Consider the following 17,951-nt stretch of genomic DNA (forward strand, 5'->3'; position numbering starts at 1 on the left):
CGGAACAAGGAGCCCATGAGTTTGTGTGTGTAAGAGGATGAGTTAAATGGAAAGACACAGGTTTTACACAGGTCTTACACAGCTGTCTGTCATGAGCCAGTGTGGGCAACATGGGCAGGGAAAGTTGAAGTAGGGACCCCATGATATTATATTAAAGGGAGTATGGAAAGAATGACAAAAGCCAGAATGGCAACTTTGTGCACCACAGCAAATATGACCCTATAGTATAAACTTCAAATATTATTCTTCAATATAATTGTATTTTTTTTCTAGAAAAAAAAAATCTCCTCTTATCTTAGCAAGTCATCAAAATCAAGAAGCTGCTCAGGAAGAACATTTTATTTTGATAAAACTTGCCAGAGTGATGCTGTAGGGCCACTTAAACCTGCTTGGCTTCTTGTCTGAGACAATTGCCAGAGCTCAGTAGCCTGAGGCACCCCCAGGCTGGGGCATCTCTGGATGAGCTTCAAGGTCCCAGGGCTCGTCCTTGGGGTCCTGGCAGATCCCCCAAAGCGAGAAAAAACAGGTTGTTGCTTCTTTTTTTTTATTTTGGGGAAATTAAAAGTATTTTTATTCCCTGTTGTGGGAGCCTGGCAGCTACTTGATGAAATGAATGATTGTGTTAATTACTGTGAGGAGGTGCTTGAAGCTGAGAGTGGGGAAGGGCCTTTACAGTTGATTGTGCCAACCTATATATATATGTATTTGTTTTATTTGGTTTGCCAAAAATTAAACTTGTTGAGGGAATTGCTGAATTTTTCCATCAGGTTTTTTGTCTCAAGGACAGGAAGATGGCTGTGACAGACCATGTGTGAGCCCTATTTGGGGTGGGTGCCTGAATTTCACTTCCCTCGTGGACATTCCCAAGCTGTTGACCCTTCTGAGGAGTCCCTCTTAATTTTTTCTGTTGCTTTTGCTCCAGGTTGTGAACCAGAGGTGTTCTGGGAACAATTTTACATTGTGGTGTGATGGAGGCCTGGGGCAACATGAGGGATTTTGTTTGTTTTGCTGTTCTTTTTTTCCATATCAGCATTTCCAAGACTTTTTGGAACAGCTCTGAGAGATCTGAGCAAACCTAAGTTTATAAAATATGCTGAAGTGCTTTGTGTGATATTTTTCATCTGGAATCCCTGAACTCTACCTGTGCTCAAGGAGTTTTAGCTGCCACTTCTGGTGTGTGTGGTGCCCCCCACAGTGTGTGGCATGGAGGCACTGACTCCTCTGGCGTGGCCATCCACACCTCTGCCTCCTCAAGCCCAGGCTGGGCAGATAACCAGTATTTCTAGAAAGTTTTCCAGGATTTCTTGAGCTCTTCATGAATGGGCAGTGTAAATGTTGTGTCATCCTCAGGCCATTTTGTCATTCCTTGAATCCGTGTGTGGGAGTCATAAATGAGATTTCCTGTAAGAACTCCCCACCCAGCATGGTGGGGAGGGGGCAAAAGAGGTTTGAGGGCAGACCCTTTGTTTCCCAGCAGTTCATTCACGTCCCTTCTTATTTCAGATGTCTGCCCATTTACTGTTGCCTCTGTAGAAGTCCTTTATTGGTGTCACTTGTTTCAGTTTTAGTGTCCCCTGTGAGTGGGTGACTCCCACACCCTGGATGCCTCCTGTCAGCATCCAGGTAGTGCAGCTGTAGCTGTGCAAAGGTTTAAATCCTGGTTTGGAGGCTGCTGCTCTGGGAGGTGTGCTCACCTGAGCCGGCTGGGAGGTTTATGAGCTGAGTGAGAGCAGCTGGTGAGTGCTGGGTGACCTTGGCTGGCTGCTGTCACTCCCTCTGTCAACAGCACAGGGAGAGAACATGACAAAAGGGTCACGTGAGGACAGGGACAGCTCTCACCTCTCACCACACAGGCAAACAGGCTCACTTGGAGAAAATGACTGTAATTTATTGCCAGTTAACCGTAGCAGCCTAGGACAGTCAGGAATAAAGGAAAACCCACCTCCTGTACACCTTTCCTTCTGTCCTGCTGCATCCCTCTACCAGCTGTCATTGGGATTGGGGTCAGCCTGCTGAATTGGCAGAAACACAGGTCAATGAAAAAGAAGACAAAAAAATACATTAGGAAGAAATTTTTTCCTGTGAGGGTGGTGAGGCCCTGGCACAGGGTGCCCAGAGAAGCTGTGGCTGCCCCTGGATCCCTGGAAGTGTCCAAGGCCAGGTTGGACAGGGCTTGGAGCAACCTGGGCTCATGGGAGGTGTCCCTGCCCATGGCAGGGAGAGCTTTACAGCCCCTTTCAACCCAAACCATTCTAGGATTCTATGCCCCTGCTGCCCCAAACCTGCTACATAAAGCTATTGCGAGGTGAAAAATCAGAAAATCTGCATGGCTTTGGTGAGGATGTCATTGTCTTAATTGCTTAGCTTGCTGCTCATTGCAGAGCTTGTAAAATCACTGCTTTGACTGGACCTCTTGATAAAGACTTTGTCTCTGGCCCAGTGAGTTCTTATACAGTAGATGTGTAGTTTTGAGTCTGCTCAGATGCCACCTAAACTGTAGAACCTTTCCTTACTTCCATGACAGTACAAGAACTTGTAGGAAAAATCCCAGAGTCCAGAACTGCAGCATTGTGGAAGAGAAATGCTTGCAAACTGGGGCTCCCTTCCATAACATCTCTCTACTTCTGGACTTTCAAGGATCTTGGTGGAAAACTGGGTCAGAGGAAGCATTGTAAAATTTGTCTTCTATCTTTAAGTGTGTATTTAAGTGTACTGGCTTTCACAACAAACGGTGATATCCACAGAGGGAACCAGTTGTGTGACTCTGCTCTTAACGATCACTCATCTTGCTTAATCCTGTTTGGGATTTGCAGCTTTTCCTTGCTTCATCTTCTTTTGATGCTGTAGTAATGAGCAGCGTCATTCCAGTGTGGGGGTACCAGTCATAGGTTTTTCTGGGTCTGGATTGAAGGCACTTGAGACAGTAGTTCGTGTTCAGACTCAAGTGTTTATTATTTCTTATCAGTAGAACAGTCTCACTACTGTGAGTTGGGCAGCTTTTCTTTAGAAGGCACAAAATGGCCAACAGTCTCTTGTTACAAGGTCTTTTAAGACTAAACTATCCAGTTAAGAACTGACACCTGGATTATTTTCCCTTTTAACCCAATAACTGATCCCACAAAGCTGCAATGGGGACTTTCCTGCCCAATTACAAAATGCCACCCAAACCAATGGAGAAGGAGGAAGAAGAAGCATGAAGAAGAAACCCAGGACAACATCTTGTGCTCTCCATCTTGCTTCCATCCACGACACTCTAAAAATCCCAAACCCTTAATTTCTCACCAAGTGACACACCTACACTACTCTCTAGAATCTGTTTCACACTTTTGTGGATTCCAGTCTATCTTGAAGTCTGGGAAGCTTTCTCCATGAATGAGGGTCAAAGTCAGTGCTGCCCTGGGGATCAGGGCACCCCAGAGCAGACAGAGAAATATTCCCAGTGCCCTGGGTTCCCACATTCCAGGTATTTTCAGGAGAAAATTCCCTTCTTAAAAATGTTTAAAGATTGCTACCTTGCAGCACTGGCACTCAACTTCTCTCCCAGTTGCTGCCCAGCCTGTTGGAATCAAGGATGCATCTCCACTGCAGTTTAGCTGCTCAGATAAACAAGTGCTGGGAGCAGTGCAGTCACCAGAGCTCAGCTCTGGTTGCAGAACTTGCCCAAATAGAGCTGGGAAGCAGCTCCTGGATGGCTCTTGGCATGGTCAGCCCATGTCACTGCAGCCAGCTGTGGACATCTCCCCAAGTTCAGGAGATGCCCTTCCTCATAGCTTCCTGCATCTCCAAAGGAAACTGGGATGGGAGCACACCTTTACCTGTCTGGCCTTGGGATTTGGGAATGAGGAAGGCATGTCCAGCATGCCCTGTTTGTCCCTCACACCCCTGTCCCCTGGGGCTGTTCCCTGTGAGCCAGAGCTCCTGGGGTTGAAGCTGGCTTGGTTAAACCCAAGTCATGGCAGTCCAGGCAGGTGTGAGCAGGGTTTTAAACCTGGCCTAGCTGAAAGGAAGGAACTGGAGATTTGCCTGCTTGTATTGTGGTTTGTGTTACAGCAGCTCATTGAGGACTCATCCAGCTGTTCTCTGGACTGCAGCTGGCCAGTCCTGCACCCTGAATTAGCTACAGTGCACTTACCTGGTGCAGTGCCATCAGATAAAGCTCTTCCTGCAAGGCCCTGGAGCAGCTCCTGGTTTTTGCAAGGGGAAAACAAGCTAAACTGCTCCCCTTTTCCAGCCTAACAGCCTGGGAAAAGTAGGTCAGAGTTGGCCAATCCTCCACATCCTACAAACCATGTGTGCAAATCTTCTTGTGGCTGAAATATGGATCCATAAAGGATGGATTCACAAAGAACCTTAAATGAACAGGGCTGCTAACAACTGCTCAAGATGCCTGCTGCAGATCTCAGTCTAACACTGAGGCAACCAAATGCTAGATTTCAGTTTCCTTGGCACACCCAGTATCCCTTCCCTTTTGTGTGGATATTCAGTGCTGGGAGGTGAAAATCAAGTTAGAAACGGGCTCTTGTGTTCCACAGTGAAACTGATCCTGATAATGTTGCTCTTGCCAGCTGCAAAAATATAATTTTCATGAGAAATTCTGTCTGTGAGTGCTTGCCATGGAGTTACTGAGGAAGGCCCTGTTTTTGTGAGAGGATGGTGAAAACTCATTCCCATCCTTAGGAAGCTCTCCCATGAATCTGTTGTACTGTGATGGTGACATGGAGTAGTGCTGGCTCAGGTGTGGCATCCATCTTGTGTGGCTGGAGAGCCCCCTGTCCCTGCTCCAGGCTGTGACCAGCCCCAGAGCTTGGCTGGGAGCTGCTCCTGTCCTGTAGTCACCAGTTTGTGGTGATAGTTGGGAGTGGGGCTGGCCCAGCCTCATCCCCAGTGGGTGCAGCTGTGAGCAGCAGGTGAGCAGCACTGACAGCAATGAGCCATGGAGTGCCCAGGGGCACTGAGCAACCACCAAAGGGAGCAGAGGGCACACAGGTGCAGTGCATCAACAGGAGGGGAGAAAAGTTTGGGCTACAGAACAAGAAGGGTGGATGCTTGCAGCCCTCTGAAGAGGTAAGGTGGTATCCTGTATATCATGGCTATCTCAGCTGTGACACTGTCCCATGTGCTGTCCTCCTCCAGGCAGAGTTTCCTGGTGGGGCTCCCTTCCAGGACCTGTGGACATCACTGTTCCTCCAGTTTGGGCCTTTCCATTTAGCAGGAAGCTCCCATTTGTCCCCTGTGGCAATCTGACTTTTTCTTGCTTTCAGTTCTTTTCCCTCTCATCCCCTGTCCCAGGAGTGCTTTGAAGTTGTGTTAGGGTTGGGCTAATGCCTGATCCAAGGGGGAATTGAGAAAAACATCAGTCATAGTGAGGTGTAAAGGAAGAATATGAATAGGGTAAGAATGTGACACTTCCCACTGATCCTCTTCTCTCCTTGGCTGCCTTCAGTGAGACTCCCTGAGCTGGATGTGCCTTTGGGGGTCATCAGCTGTCCCTGAGTTTCTCTTGCAGAAAATCCGCTGGTTTTCCTTCAATCCACATAGATCTTCTCATCCACAGCTCTTTGGGTCAGGAATTCTGCAGGTTGCTGCCTGAAGGAGACTTTTAATTAATTTTAAAAATGTTATTTTAAAAGCATGAGCTGAAGAATCTGAACTGTATCAGTTTGGGGCCTGTGCAGATAGCCTAGAGAAGGCAGTGTTTCTTTTCCTCTTGGCCCTTCTACAAACGTGGTTTGACCAAAAGCTTAGTTGTTTGGGGATTTTCTGCCCTTTCAAGGCTGGATCAGTGGAAGCAGTGGTGTCCAGCAGTGAACTGGGTGATAGTGCAGTGCCTGTGATGGGAGCTGGTTCTTCCCTCCACTGAAGTAATGCCAGAGATGAAAAGCACCGTCATAAAAGGTGCAAATAATTTTTAATGAAGGTGTTACCTAATCCCAGGATTTCTCATAGCATAGCTGCTGCTTCAGAGCTGCCTTGCTTCCCTTGGAGTCACCTTCCGCTCACGAAATCTGGCACTGCCTCAGCCCTTTGCAAAATCCCCGAAGCCACCAGCCCTGGCATTCCCTCTGGTGCCTTCAACACAAGCAGCAGGGAGTACTCCTGGGGTTTTTAGGTTGCTGTGGCCTTCTGGCAGGGCTCCTGGCATCTGTATTATTGCTAGGCTATGGATTTGTGTGGAGCATTTCAAGTATCTGTCCCATGGTTGGAGGGACAGTTATTAATCAGTACAGTTTTTAAGAATTCTCTTTCTAAAAACTGAAAAATCACATGAAGCTGGGAAAGCCCATAATTTTAAAATTCATTACTTTTTCTCCTGACCGTGGCAGAGACACCAACTCATATTTCTGTGCCACTGTGAGGCCCCATAAAATTCACAATTTGAATAGAAATTCTGTAGTTATTTAGCTTCCTTCCCCTTTGAGGAGAGAGAGGTCATCCAGCTATTCCCATTATTGGCTTGACCTTAGCCAGGCTGCTCAGCTGCATGTGCTGAACAAGTTGTAGTGTGAGGCAGCAAGCCAAAAAAAGGGTGGGAAATACACAAAGATGGTCCTTTGGGACCTAGTAAGTTTTTATCAATGGGATTGCACTTAATGGTGGATAAATTAAGGGTTATTACCACTTGTTATTTTGAGATAGACACATATCTATCTCAGTATTATATTTGAACAGGCTTTCTATAGTTTCTTTATGGTAATTATGCTGTTGAAGTTATTGAAATTTGGAATGACTGAAATATAAATCATATATCTGAACTATTAATTATATTACTACAGAGGCCTGATGACAGCCATCGCACCAATCTTAATAGCATAAGATCAAATGGTTTGCAGTCATTGCAGAAAATTTTACAGGTTTCCCTAATAGCCAGATTGCTGAAAGCAATTGCTCATTTTCACTGTGAAAACGTTTGACCCTAATTATTGTCCACTGTGTGTTTCACTTGGTGATTCACAATGTAATTTAAAGGGAGAATCCTATAGCCGTGACTTAAAGGAGATAAATCAGATGAGGAAAAGTCAGTGAATCCTTACTTTCTACCTCTCAGCCATTCCCAAGGCAGCAGTTTAAAACCAGCAGAGGGGATGCTGACTCTGCTCTTGTTTTTTGGATGTGTGTCTTCAGCCCCTGGAGCTTTGGGTGAGGGGCTGTAAATCTGGATTATCACCAACATTTTGTTAATTACCCAAGACTTATCTACCTCCATGCTGCTAATTGCAGGACCCTTGTTGGCATCAGTGCTGAAAGCCTTAATTGTGTTTTCTGGAGGGCAGGTGGGGTTTGAGATACTTGTGCTTAATAGTTGGTTCAGCCTGCCTTGTTTCTGAGAAATGGTGATGGAGCAGCGGGCTTGCATAAGGGACAGCCTCAGGGCCAAGCTGCACAGAAACTCTGCTTTCCTCAGAAATGGCCTGGGAACAAGTGCAATTCCCCCACGTGGCTGCTGCAGAGGCCAGTTCCCCAACAGTGCTCCCCCTACACAAAATCCTTAAGGCTGGAAAAGACCTTTAGGTCATCAGGTCCAGATAGAGATCATTCTCAGACATAGATAGTTCTCTTGTCATGGTTGAATGACAGCTTTTGACCCATACACCATAAAGATTCTTCCTTTTAAAAACAAAATACAGATGGCAGCCTTCCAGTGCCTTAAGGGGCTCCAAGAGAGCTGGAGAGGGACTTGGGACAAGGGATGGAGGGACAGGACACGGGGAATGGCTTCCCACTGCAGAGGGCAGGGACAGATGGGATACTGGGGAGAAATCCTTCTCTGTGAGGGTGGCACAGGGTGCCCAGAGAAGCTGTGGCTGCCCCTGGATCCCTGGAAGTGTCCCAGGCCAGGCTGGATAGGCCTTGGAGCTGCCTGGGGCAGTGGAAGGTGTCCCTGCCATGGCAGGAGGTGGCACTGGATGGGCTTTAAGGTCCCTCCTAACCCAAACCATTTGGGGGTTCTGTGATAAAAGTGGTGATCAAGCTATTTTTAGTTATGCTTTCAGCTTAGTTTTTTTAACATTACCTGGCAAATCAATTAGCAGAAGCCCAGGCAGGAATGCTGAGAGTGCATGCTGGCTGTTTAATGTACATTTGATAACTTCAATGTTTTGAAATACATTAAGTGAATACTTCTGTGTTATTTGCCAGGTTGCTAGTGGTTTTTGGTCCCCATCCAAGGAGTGAGATTTTGATTAATGTATCTTAAAGAAATATTTAGTATTGCTAATAGCAGTATCTTAATCAGAACAAGCAGTCTTCCCATATATTTTCTCTTCATCTAAAGAAGGAAGTTAAAAAAGAACAGATTTTCATTTTCTTAACTGAAAAAGCTCCAAATAAACTTTCAAACATGAAAGAGCAGGTGATTAAATCTTTGCCTTGGGTTAAAAAGCTAATAAAGAGATGGAGTGAGGTGACTTGGCAATACTGAACTACCAAGACTGACTTTTCCAAGCTCAGTTGATCCATGCCTCGGGTTTAGTTTCTGTTTCAACACTTACTGGGGTTTGCCTGATAGAAAGGTAGTGATGGATCTGCATGTCAGAGGTCTGGGGTTTCTACATGCTTTGGGGTTTATAGGAAACCATTTGCTGTTTGTGTTGATAAGAAAAAATGGATTTTTGTAAGCATTGGGACTGATCACAGCATGATCTGAATGGAGAGGGAGGCACTGATCTTTTGCCCAGAGCTCTGCTCAGCCATCAGGATTTTGTCTAAAATCCAGGTTTTTGTAGGCAACTTCAGTCTCTTGGCAGGGCAAGCCTGGGTGTTTATTGCCAAAATCATGCTGGATATCAAGACTTAGCAAAACCTTGTCCCAGCATGGATTTTTAGTTTCAGAGAGCCTTGTTTCTCTTGATTCTTTTCTTTGTGGCAGAGCTTTGTGTAGTAGTTGGAAGGAATGGAAAAGTTGGCAGGTTGGAACATCTGCCCATGAGGAAAGACTTGGGGCTTGATCCCCCACTTCCCCTGCCCAAAATGAAGAGACAAGATCAGGCATAATTCCTCAGGAGCTAATAAAGGTTGCTATTTAAAGCCTTTCCACACTGATACGCTGATTTAAATAGCTGCTTGTTCATTACTCAAGGAGCACTGAGACCACCTCAATGTAGCAATTAGCTGAGCCCCACAGGTATGGAGCACAGTGGAAAACTCCTTGGCAGGTTGGATTAGGATAACACTGAATAGGATTTGCCTGAGGACACATTCAGAACCTCCTGAGTGGTTTCCAAAAGCCTTTCATTTTGGTTGTTTGGTCAGGGCTTTTTCTCCAAAGACATTTGATTTGATTTGAAATTACCCAACTTCTTTGTTTTCCTCTTTTCCTTCTTTTCCCAGCAGGAGGGAGAAGTGGTTCTGGTCCTCAGGAATCTCATGGATAAGGTCTTATTGAACTCCCAGAGTTTCTAAAATTTGCCTTTATTGAAAAAAAAGTAGCTTTAGACTGAAAATGTGTACAGGGAGAAGTGTTTGGACTTGCTTTTCCTCATGATAAGATTTAATCTGGGCACTGCCCAGGCTCCCCAGGGAATGGGCACAGCCCCAAGGCTGCCAGAGCCCCAAGAGGGTTTGGACAAAGCTCCCAGGGATGCACAGGGTGGGATTGTTGGGGTGTCTGGGCAGGGCCTGGAGTTGCACTGATGATCCTTGCGGGTCCCTTCCCTCTCAGGATATTCTGTGATTCCATGTTTCAGTGTTGGAAAGATGTGGGTGTTTCACTGCAGCAGAGGAGGAAGCTTTTCCTGATCCACCATAACCACAGAAATAACCTCCCCTGCTCTCCTGGGAGGCATCTAAGCCCTGGCCCCATGTGACACAAAAAAATCCCCTCATTGTACAGAAAATCCCTGCTTTAACTTGTTAGAAAGTTCATTTTTATGGCTGCATTCTGGGCTCTCAGGAATGGCTATTTTTAGATACATCCGACAGGATTTGCCAATGTTTTCTTTTCTCCCCCAGTAATTCCTATCAGCTGCAGTTCCCATATCTCTGTTTCCAGTCAGGGTTCTGCTGTGTAAATGAGGTGTCCTTATCCTGTGGTGACTCCCCAGGGCTGTGGTGGTGGCAATGTTTGAGAACTGAGTGCTCCTAATGCTCTGTGCAGCACTGCAGTGCTGGGACAGATTTCCTCCATCACTCCCAAACCAGCAAAGGTGAAAGAGGATCCAAAACCCACAGCAAACTGCTTGTATTCATTATTTTGGCTGCTGTGACACGAGCCAAAGCCATTAAAGGCTAGAAAGAGAGGAAGAAGTAAAAGCTTTTAAAAACACCACTCTCTGGCAAATGTTTGCATATTCCCAATAAACTTGACTCAGTCCCTGTGCCCTTCTGTTTGCTTAAGGCTTTGCCCCTCTCCTCCTAAAACCCTGATGTTTCTTTTGGGGAGATTGTTGGTATTGTTTGTGACAGTGTTCACAGGGGTCTGAGGAAGAGGGAAGAGATCTGACTCCATGTTTCAGAAGGCTTGATTTATTATTTTATGATATATATTATATATACTAAAAGAATAGAAGGAAGGATTTCATCAGAAGGCTAGCTAAGAATAGAAAAAGAATGATAACAAAGGCTTGTGTCTCAGACAGAGAGTCCGAGCCAGCTGGGCTGTGATTGGCCATTTATTAGAAAGAACCACATGAGACCAATCACAGATGCACCTGTTGCATTCCACAGCAGCAGATAACCATTGTTTACATTTTGTTCTGGAGGCCTCTCAGCTTCTCAGGAGAAAAAATCCTAAGGAAAGGATTTTTCAGAAAATATCATAGCTACAACTGTTGTATCATTTTTGTCATTACATTTATGTAGCCTAAAGACTTGCATATCTTTCTGTCGGTTATCATGAGTGGTACACAGAATTGTATCAATTTTTCCAGCCCAAGCTGGAGTTTTCCCTTGCCTGACGTGTGTTGTGCTCCACAGTTGACACTCCAGATCCCTACGTGGAGCTGTTCATCCCCACTGCCCCCGACTGCAGGAAGAGAACCAAGCACTTCAACAATGACATCAACCCCGTGTGGGATGAGACCTTCGAGTTCATTCTGGACCCCAATCTGGAGAATGTCCTGGAGGTAAATCCCATGGCTGGGCTGGGCAGATGAAGGTTAAAACAACAGTGGCTTGCACGTGTGTGGCATTTGATGTCTCAAGATCACCTCTTTGATTAAAATGTTAAACCTGGGTTTAGCTGTGGTGCTAAGCAAGCAGTGTTGGATAAATGGAGTTATTCAAGGAGTAGCCTGAAGAGTCATTACAAGATATGCCTGTGAGTCATCCCTTGGACAGCTTCTGAGGGATAGCAACTTCTTGTTCCTCACATCAGCTGCAGAGTACTCCCTGCTTCCTACCCTGATTCAGCCCTTACAGATAGGGAATAGGTGGGGCATAAGTCAAATCTCTGCCCATGGACACAGAGCAAAAGGCTGGTTCTGCTGTGTCCTCCTTGCCTGGAGCCCACTCAGGTCTCTTCTGCACCCTCCTTGTTGGCCAAGCCACTGTTCAGTCTCAGTGTGTTAAGCTTCTCCAAGCTGCACACAAGAGCTGAATGTTAGGTGTGTTTTCTGAGTGGGCCTGGCAGGGATTTAAAGTTAGCTCTGGTTCTTTGTGAGCTCTGTTCTTCACAGAGGATGGCCCTGCCACCTGCTCTCTTTTGACCCAGGCTTACAGTGTTCGGTCTAAATTGGCCAACTGGGACAGAGGCTGCCGCCTGTGAAGGTTTTCCTTGAGCCTGTGACCATCAGACCTTGGATCTGAAAGGGAATTGTGCTTCCTACAAGTTCCCTGTGTTCCTGGGGAAGGCTCCACATTTTGAGCATTACACCCATGGTCTGGATCATAAAGTGCATCCTGCACTAGAGGCAAAAGACATTAGGGAATTCACGATGATTTCCTGGGCATCAGTTCCTCTGTGCCACTGCTGGGTCTCCTGGAGCAGAGCCTGGGCCCTGCTCTGAGCTCCCTTTCACTTAGGCAGCTTCCCTAGGAATGTTTGAATTTGTTGAGGACGAAATTTGGTTCAAGGGTTTTGAAAAGGATAAAATTACTACAGTCACAAACACAGCAAGATGGGTTATAGGTAGAAATGTGTCTTTACAATAACTAAAGGCTGTTGTGGTTCTCAGATAGTGCAATAAAACTTCCTGATAATTGCCTACAAAGAGTAGATGATAACATTTACTAATGATTAATTGTGGACCTGGTAGAGTAGGAAAGAGCCTTTGGATTCTACAATGGAGTGCAGTGTCAGAAGTATGTAAAGTCACCTCTCCACCAAAACCCTCTGTGAATTCTGAAGCTCAGACTCCACAATCCTTGTGACTCTTTGGATGGTTTCAATCTGCATCTTTATCCCAAGGGCAGTTTGCCCTCTGAAGTGTAAGCAGCTCTTCTAAATCCCACTAAAAAGCTTTTGCTTTTGGTTTTAAGACACAGAGATTGCAGGAATGGGCATAAAGTTCTGCAAGGAAACAGAGCAATGTAAATACCATTAAAGTAATGAGCTCTGTCCTAAAATAAAGAGAATTCATAATTTCAAAGGGTTGCTTGTGGCACAAGATGAAGAAAATTCTTTATAGCTGAGAAGAGGCTGATCCCAGATGTAGCAACTAATTATTCAAGTGATTGTATCTTGATTCCTTTTGTTTTCTATGAAAGATACAGTCCAAGCCACGAACATGTGATATTTTAGAAGATATAATGCCACAAAGTGGAAAAAGAACCTGTAAATCAAATTAGTCTGGAGATCTCATTTAATAAAAACCATGTAAATGAGAATTTGAAATTCTTTCTATATATCTTGAGGACTTGGAAAGCAGCCACTGGGAAAAAAAGTCTGCTAAACATAGATCCACATGGATTAGAACAAAAGCATGGAATGGTGTTCTGCCATATCCACATCCTTCTTTGGATATTATCACATTTTTGAAAGGTCTCTGCTCCAGCATGGAGGGTATGAGAAGAGACTTGAAGGTCTGGCTGGATACAGAGAGCAGCTTTGTGTGAATTGGAATGCTGCACACTTTGCCAAATCACTGCTGTAACAATCTTGGTCTGTGGAGTCAAGGCTGGGGTATGTGGATTCCATCTTCTCTGAAAAGTTGCTGGATGTTTTTTATAGTTAGAACTGTACAAGTTTCTCCATAGGGAAATTTTACTGACTGGAAATTTGAAGGTACTGTGCTTTGCTTCTACTCTATTTGAAGGTATTGGAAAGATGATGAGATTTGCTGCCAGAAAGTTGCTGAGATTAAAATCCTGTTGTGAGTAATCCTGGTGTACTCCTGCAGTTCAGTTCCTTGAAGTGCCGCTTCCACTCATCCTGGTTTAAAAGAAATGTCAGTTGCCACTGGGCATTGGCTGGGTTGGGTCAGGCCCATTCTTCTTCCATATATTTTTTTTTTTTACTTCAGGCATAGGCTTGATGGAATTAAAAAGGGATTTCTTGCAGTGAAATTGAATATCCAGATATCTCTTCCAGGTTACTCTCATGGATGCCAACTATGTTATGGATGAGACTCTTGGCACATCCACATTTCCCATCTCTTCTCTGAAACTGGGAGAGAAGAAGGAGGTCCAGTTAACTTTCAATAATGTAAGTTGGACATTCATGACTTTGCCCTGGTCAGAAGGTTTCTGAGCATTCATTGTTGCCCACAGATAAACACAGAGCCTAAAAACACTTTTAAGCCTCAATTATCTATCTTCTTACAGCCCTGCTGAGAGGAGAATTAAGCAAAGCAGTGCCACTGAATGCCTTGGTGTCCCTGCTGGAAGAATCCTCTTTAAAAGTCTAGTTTGGGGCTTCCTCTGCCTGAAGCAGTTTCTTGCACACTCAGTGCAGTTTGGTTTCATGGCCTCAGTCAGTGTTAGGTTACTCAGAGTTTTGCTGGTCAGTGCATTGCCCCTCCTGCTGCTGCCTGTGGCTTCCAGAAAGCTGCAGGGATTCTTTTATCATTACATGTTTCACTTTCTGGAAGTGGCTTGTTGTAACACAGACCTGGTTAACATGCAGTGATGCAGGTGATGCAGTAATTGGATTATTCCCTTTAAACGTGTCTGCAAATCAGATGGAGTCTCTTGAACAGGGCTTGTCTGCCTGCACTGTAACTCCTGGAAACTGTTGTTAAAGCTGCGTGGAATTAAGCTTGTTCTGCACATGTTGATATCTATAAATACCATCTGCATTTCTGGTTTGAGCTATAGTTTATTGTATGATCAGAGATCTTGATTTGTCACCACGCTGCTGTTTTCCATGTGATACAACTTTAAAAGCATAGTTAACAGCAAATAACTGGTTAAAGGCCTATTTACTGGAAACCAGAGAGCTTCATATGCGAAGTTTAGCATTTCATTTGGCATAGCCTTAGGGCACTTGGAATTTTGACACATTCCATTATTTTCCTTTTTAAAATAGCAGCATTTTTGAAGTTTCTGTATATTTATTTCACTAAGTGTTTCAGTAACTCTTGGGCTTCCAGAGTATGGGCTGAGAGCAGGTCCTGGTTCTCCCAGGCATGAGGTGGGGCAGTGAGAAAGAACTGATGAATACATTTTGCAAACACAGTTCACAAAGCCCATTCCATTAATACAAGGCCTTGCCTTGCTTGAACTTCTCATCAGTGTTCAGCAAAGCTTGGTAGGGAGTCATAGGGCAAAAAACCAGTGCATAGAAGGCAAATACACTCTGAAATCTATAAGCAAATAGTTAAGGGGAGATGAAGTCAGGTTGAGCCCGATGTAGACAATGTATACACAGAATTCCTGAAACTGAAAATGAAATAATATTCCTGAAATGTCGGTGGCAGTCTGTGTAAGGTATAGACAATGCCATGATATCTCCCTGTTGGAATGCTTCCCTCCAAGGGTTTCTTTCATGTGCATACATTTTTATAAGCATTGGATCACTGCATGGTTTCAGGAGTGCTTTCTAAATTAGTAATGCCAGGTGGGGAATAGTGTAATTGCTTCCCTGCCTTTGAAGTGCTTCCTCAGTGACTCTTCACTCTGTTTGTTCATGTCCTCCCTTTGTTGTTTCTCTGCCTGTTCTTTCTTTCTCCCCCCACCTTGCTCATACCCTGCCTCATTTGCAATTCCCATTTCAGGAATTGGGAGTCAGAGGCAGCTGTGCATCCCAGATCCTTCTCTGCAGTCTGAGGGTCAGGCAGACCTTCAGTCTGGGCTGTTGTGGCTCCATCCCTGGTGCTCACATGCCCCAAGTGAGGAGGAGAATCTGGTTTTACACAGAGGACACTCTGAGTTCGTCACTCCTCCAGGGCTGCACCAGCAAGGCCATTGCACAGAGAGAGGGTGAAAATACCTCTCCATTCTGTCTGCCTTTCACAGCCAGTACTCCTGGATTGTGCCTGACAGGGATTTGGTGCTTTAATCATAATTTTTTAACTTCTTGCCTGAAGGCAACGCTTTCAGTGCTCTGTGAAAGGCAGAGGAGGCCAACCCATAGCTCATGGCCAGTGTGGCTGGCAAGTGAAGCCATTGTGCAGTGACATTTATTGCATTTTCCAGCAAGCTGGAAGCAATCACCCTTCCTGACTGCTAGTTAAGGCATGTTTAGCTGTGGAGAGACACTTGGTGGCTCCTGTGGAACGCAGAGCGGTGATTCCCTCAGGTGGCACTTGGGTGTGATCCCCTGGTTCTCCTGCCAGCCATGAGTGGGTGAAGAGCATCAGATCCTCTCAGGACAGAGATGAGTTGCATGTCAGAAAGGGATTAGCAGTGCAAGAGAGGCAAGACAGTGGGATCTGAGGAATGAAAGCCAGCACTTAGCAACATTTTCCACTGTATTCAATTCTAGTGGTGTATTTTGGAATCACACTGTGTGCTTTAAAAAAAAAAAACCAAAAAAGAATCTCATTCACAAGTGCCAAAAATATCTTCTTTAAAAAAGAAAAGTGAAGAGGAAAGAAAGAAAGAAAAGTTCTGATAGTAGTAGTTGATGTTCCAGGTGTGTTTGTGGGTTTTCCCTCTCTAAGTGCTGTAACAATATTTAAATATTTCTTGTTTAGGTCACAGAAATGACTTTGGAATTGTCTCTGGAAGTATGGTGAGTATCTCATATCTTTTTTTAAAAAAGGGGTGAAAATATACCAGCAGCAAAGGATTTTGTTTTTAAATTTTAAACTGTTCATTAAAATCTTCATGGAATCACAGAATATCCTGAATTTGAAGGGACCCATAAGGATCATCCAACTCCTGGCCCAGCACAGGACACCCCATGAGTTCTACCCTGTTGGGATTTTCTTAAAAACATGTGAGATAGAGTGCAGAAATTCCTTGTTGTAGCCTAGAAATACCAGGTACTGTAAAAGTGAGGAGATTTTAAAACTGTAGTTTATTTTCATGTTGTCATTCTGTTATTGACTCAACACCCTTACTGGGACTAAGAGGTGTGACCCTTTCAAACATTTGCAGGAATGAGGCCATCCCATGTAGATCTCCCAGCCTGGTTTATGTGAAGGCCTTTCCTTCTCAAGGGTTTTGTTTCTAACAACCCACAGACCTCACTCAGGTGCAGCTTCATCCTCACTGTTTTACCTTCTCTGGCAACTTGGCCCCTCACATGAACTTTCAGCTGTTGTTACAGAGCTGCCTCTAAAATGCATTTAAATGTAAATGCTACACAGTGAAGGTTTAGGTGAAGATTTAGGGCCAGGCGTTCTCCATGTAAAAGCTAAGCAGATGCCTACCTTTATCTGTCCCTTTTTTTTTCTCCTCTCTAGCTGTCTTTCCCCCTCATTCTTCACCTATCCTGGTGGAAGACCATAAATCATATTGAGGCATAAGCAGAACAATGCATTTCAAGTCTAAAAATGATTTTCTGAGAGCAAGGAATTTAAGGAGTCATTTATTGTCTGTAGCTATAAATAGGAGCACTGAGCACTGTAATAGTCAAGTTATTTCCTGATTACTCCGGATGACAAACATCCCCCAGGGATAATTTCTGCTCATCATGCTGTACTAGGAAAATGCGTTTGTGGGTGGTCCTTGAGACCACCCTGAACCAGCCAGGCTTTGTACTTTACAAGTATTTCATATCTCTGACATTAAATAAACACAGGATGCTTGGCTCTGTCTTCTTAGGCTTTGAAATGCAAAGGATCTTATCAAGTTCTGCTGCTATTCGCTGATAGCCATGCAGATTGTGGATATCTTCATGGAACATCGCTTCTAGGGACTCTTTTTACCCCTTTTCTTAATCCTATTATTTTATTGCATTATTGGTTGTTTTAAACATAGGAGAATTATTATCTAAGCCTAAACAGATCCATTCCACCAATCTGGGGAATTCTTATCTGAGCCTAAATGGATCCATTCCACCAATCTGGGGAATTGTTATCTGAGGCTAAAAGGATACATTCCACCAATCTGGGGATTTATTAATCTGTTTAATCTGGGGAATTCTTATCTGAACCTAAAAGGATCCATTACACCAATCTGGGGAATTATTATCTGAGCGTAAATGGATCCATTCCATCACTGTATGCTTTTCAGTGGGTACCAGGGTGGATTTGTCCACTCCTCCTCTTTGCTGTCCATGGGAAGTGGCAGCTGAAGTTGTACCTTAAGTACAGCACTGAGATCCTTATGCAGCCTCGTGTACATTTTTTGTCCCACAATGTAGAGGGAAAATACTGAGAAAAGGGCTCTGTTTTTCCTGTGCTGTAAGTTTATAATTGTATGTGAGTGCAGAACTCACTTGCTGTATTTAATAATTTGCTTTTAATGAGTTCTAAATAAAATGCATGTCTTAAAGACACATTGCTCTTTGCCTCCATCACTCCAGAGCGTATGGATGGTGTCACATGAAAAATACCATTTTTTTTTTTCATCTTCTGTAAGTGTGTGAGGATTTTCTGCTGCTTTCCCAGGGAGGTGTTAGTGATGCTGTTTGGGATTGAGCCCCTTGTGACAGGCTGTCCCTTTCCCCACCAGCTCCTCCACGGAGC

General features: G+C 44.6%; 1 protein-coding gene across 1 annotated transcript in view; it reads left to right on the forward strand.

Moving 5' to 3' along the window:
- The window catches only part of PLA2G4A (phospholipase A2 group IVA), a 52,116-nt gene that overhangs the window by 7,766 nt on the left and 26,399 nt on the right, over window positions 1-17,951 (forward strand). The window contains exons 4-5 of the mRNA XM_031059189.1: window positions 10,912-11,060; window positions 13,466-13,579. Of these exons, the coding sequence (XP_030915049.1) occupies window positions 10,912-11,060; window positions 13,466-13,579 (263 nt within the window). The remainder of the gene's footprint in view (window positions 1-10,911; window positions 11,061-13,465; window positions 13,580-17,951) is intronic.

This window comes from Geospiza fortis, unplaced genomic scaffold (assembly GCF_000277835.1).
Source record: "Geospiza fortis unplaced genomic scaffold, GeoFor_1.0 scaffold229, whole genome shotgun sequence".
In the NCBI taxonomy this organism is placed as follows: Eukaryota; Metazoa; Chordata; class Aves; order Passeriformes; family Thraupidae; genus Geospiza; species Geospiza fortis.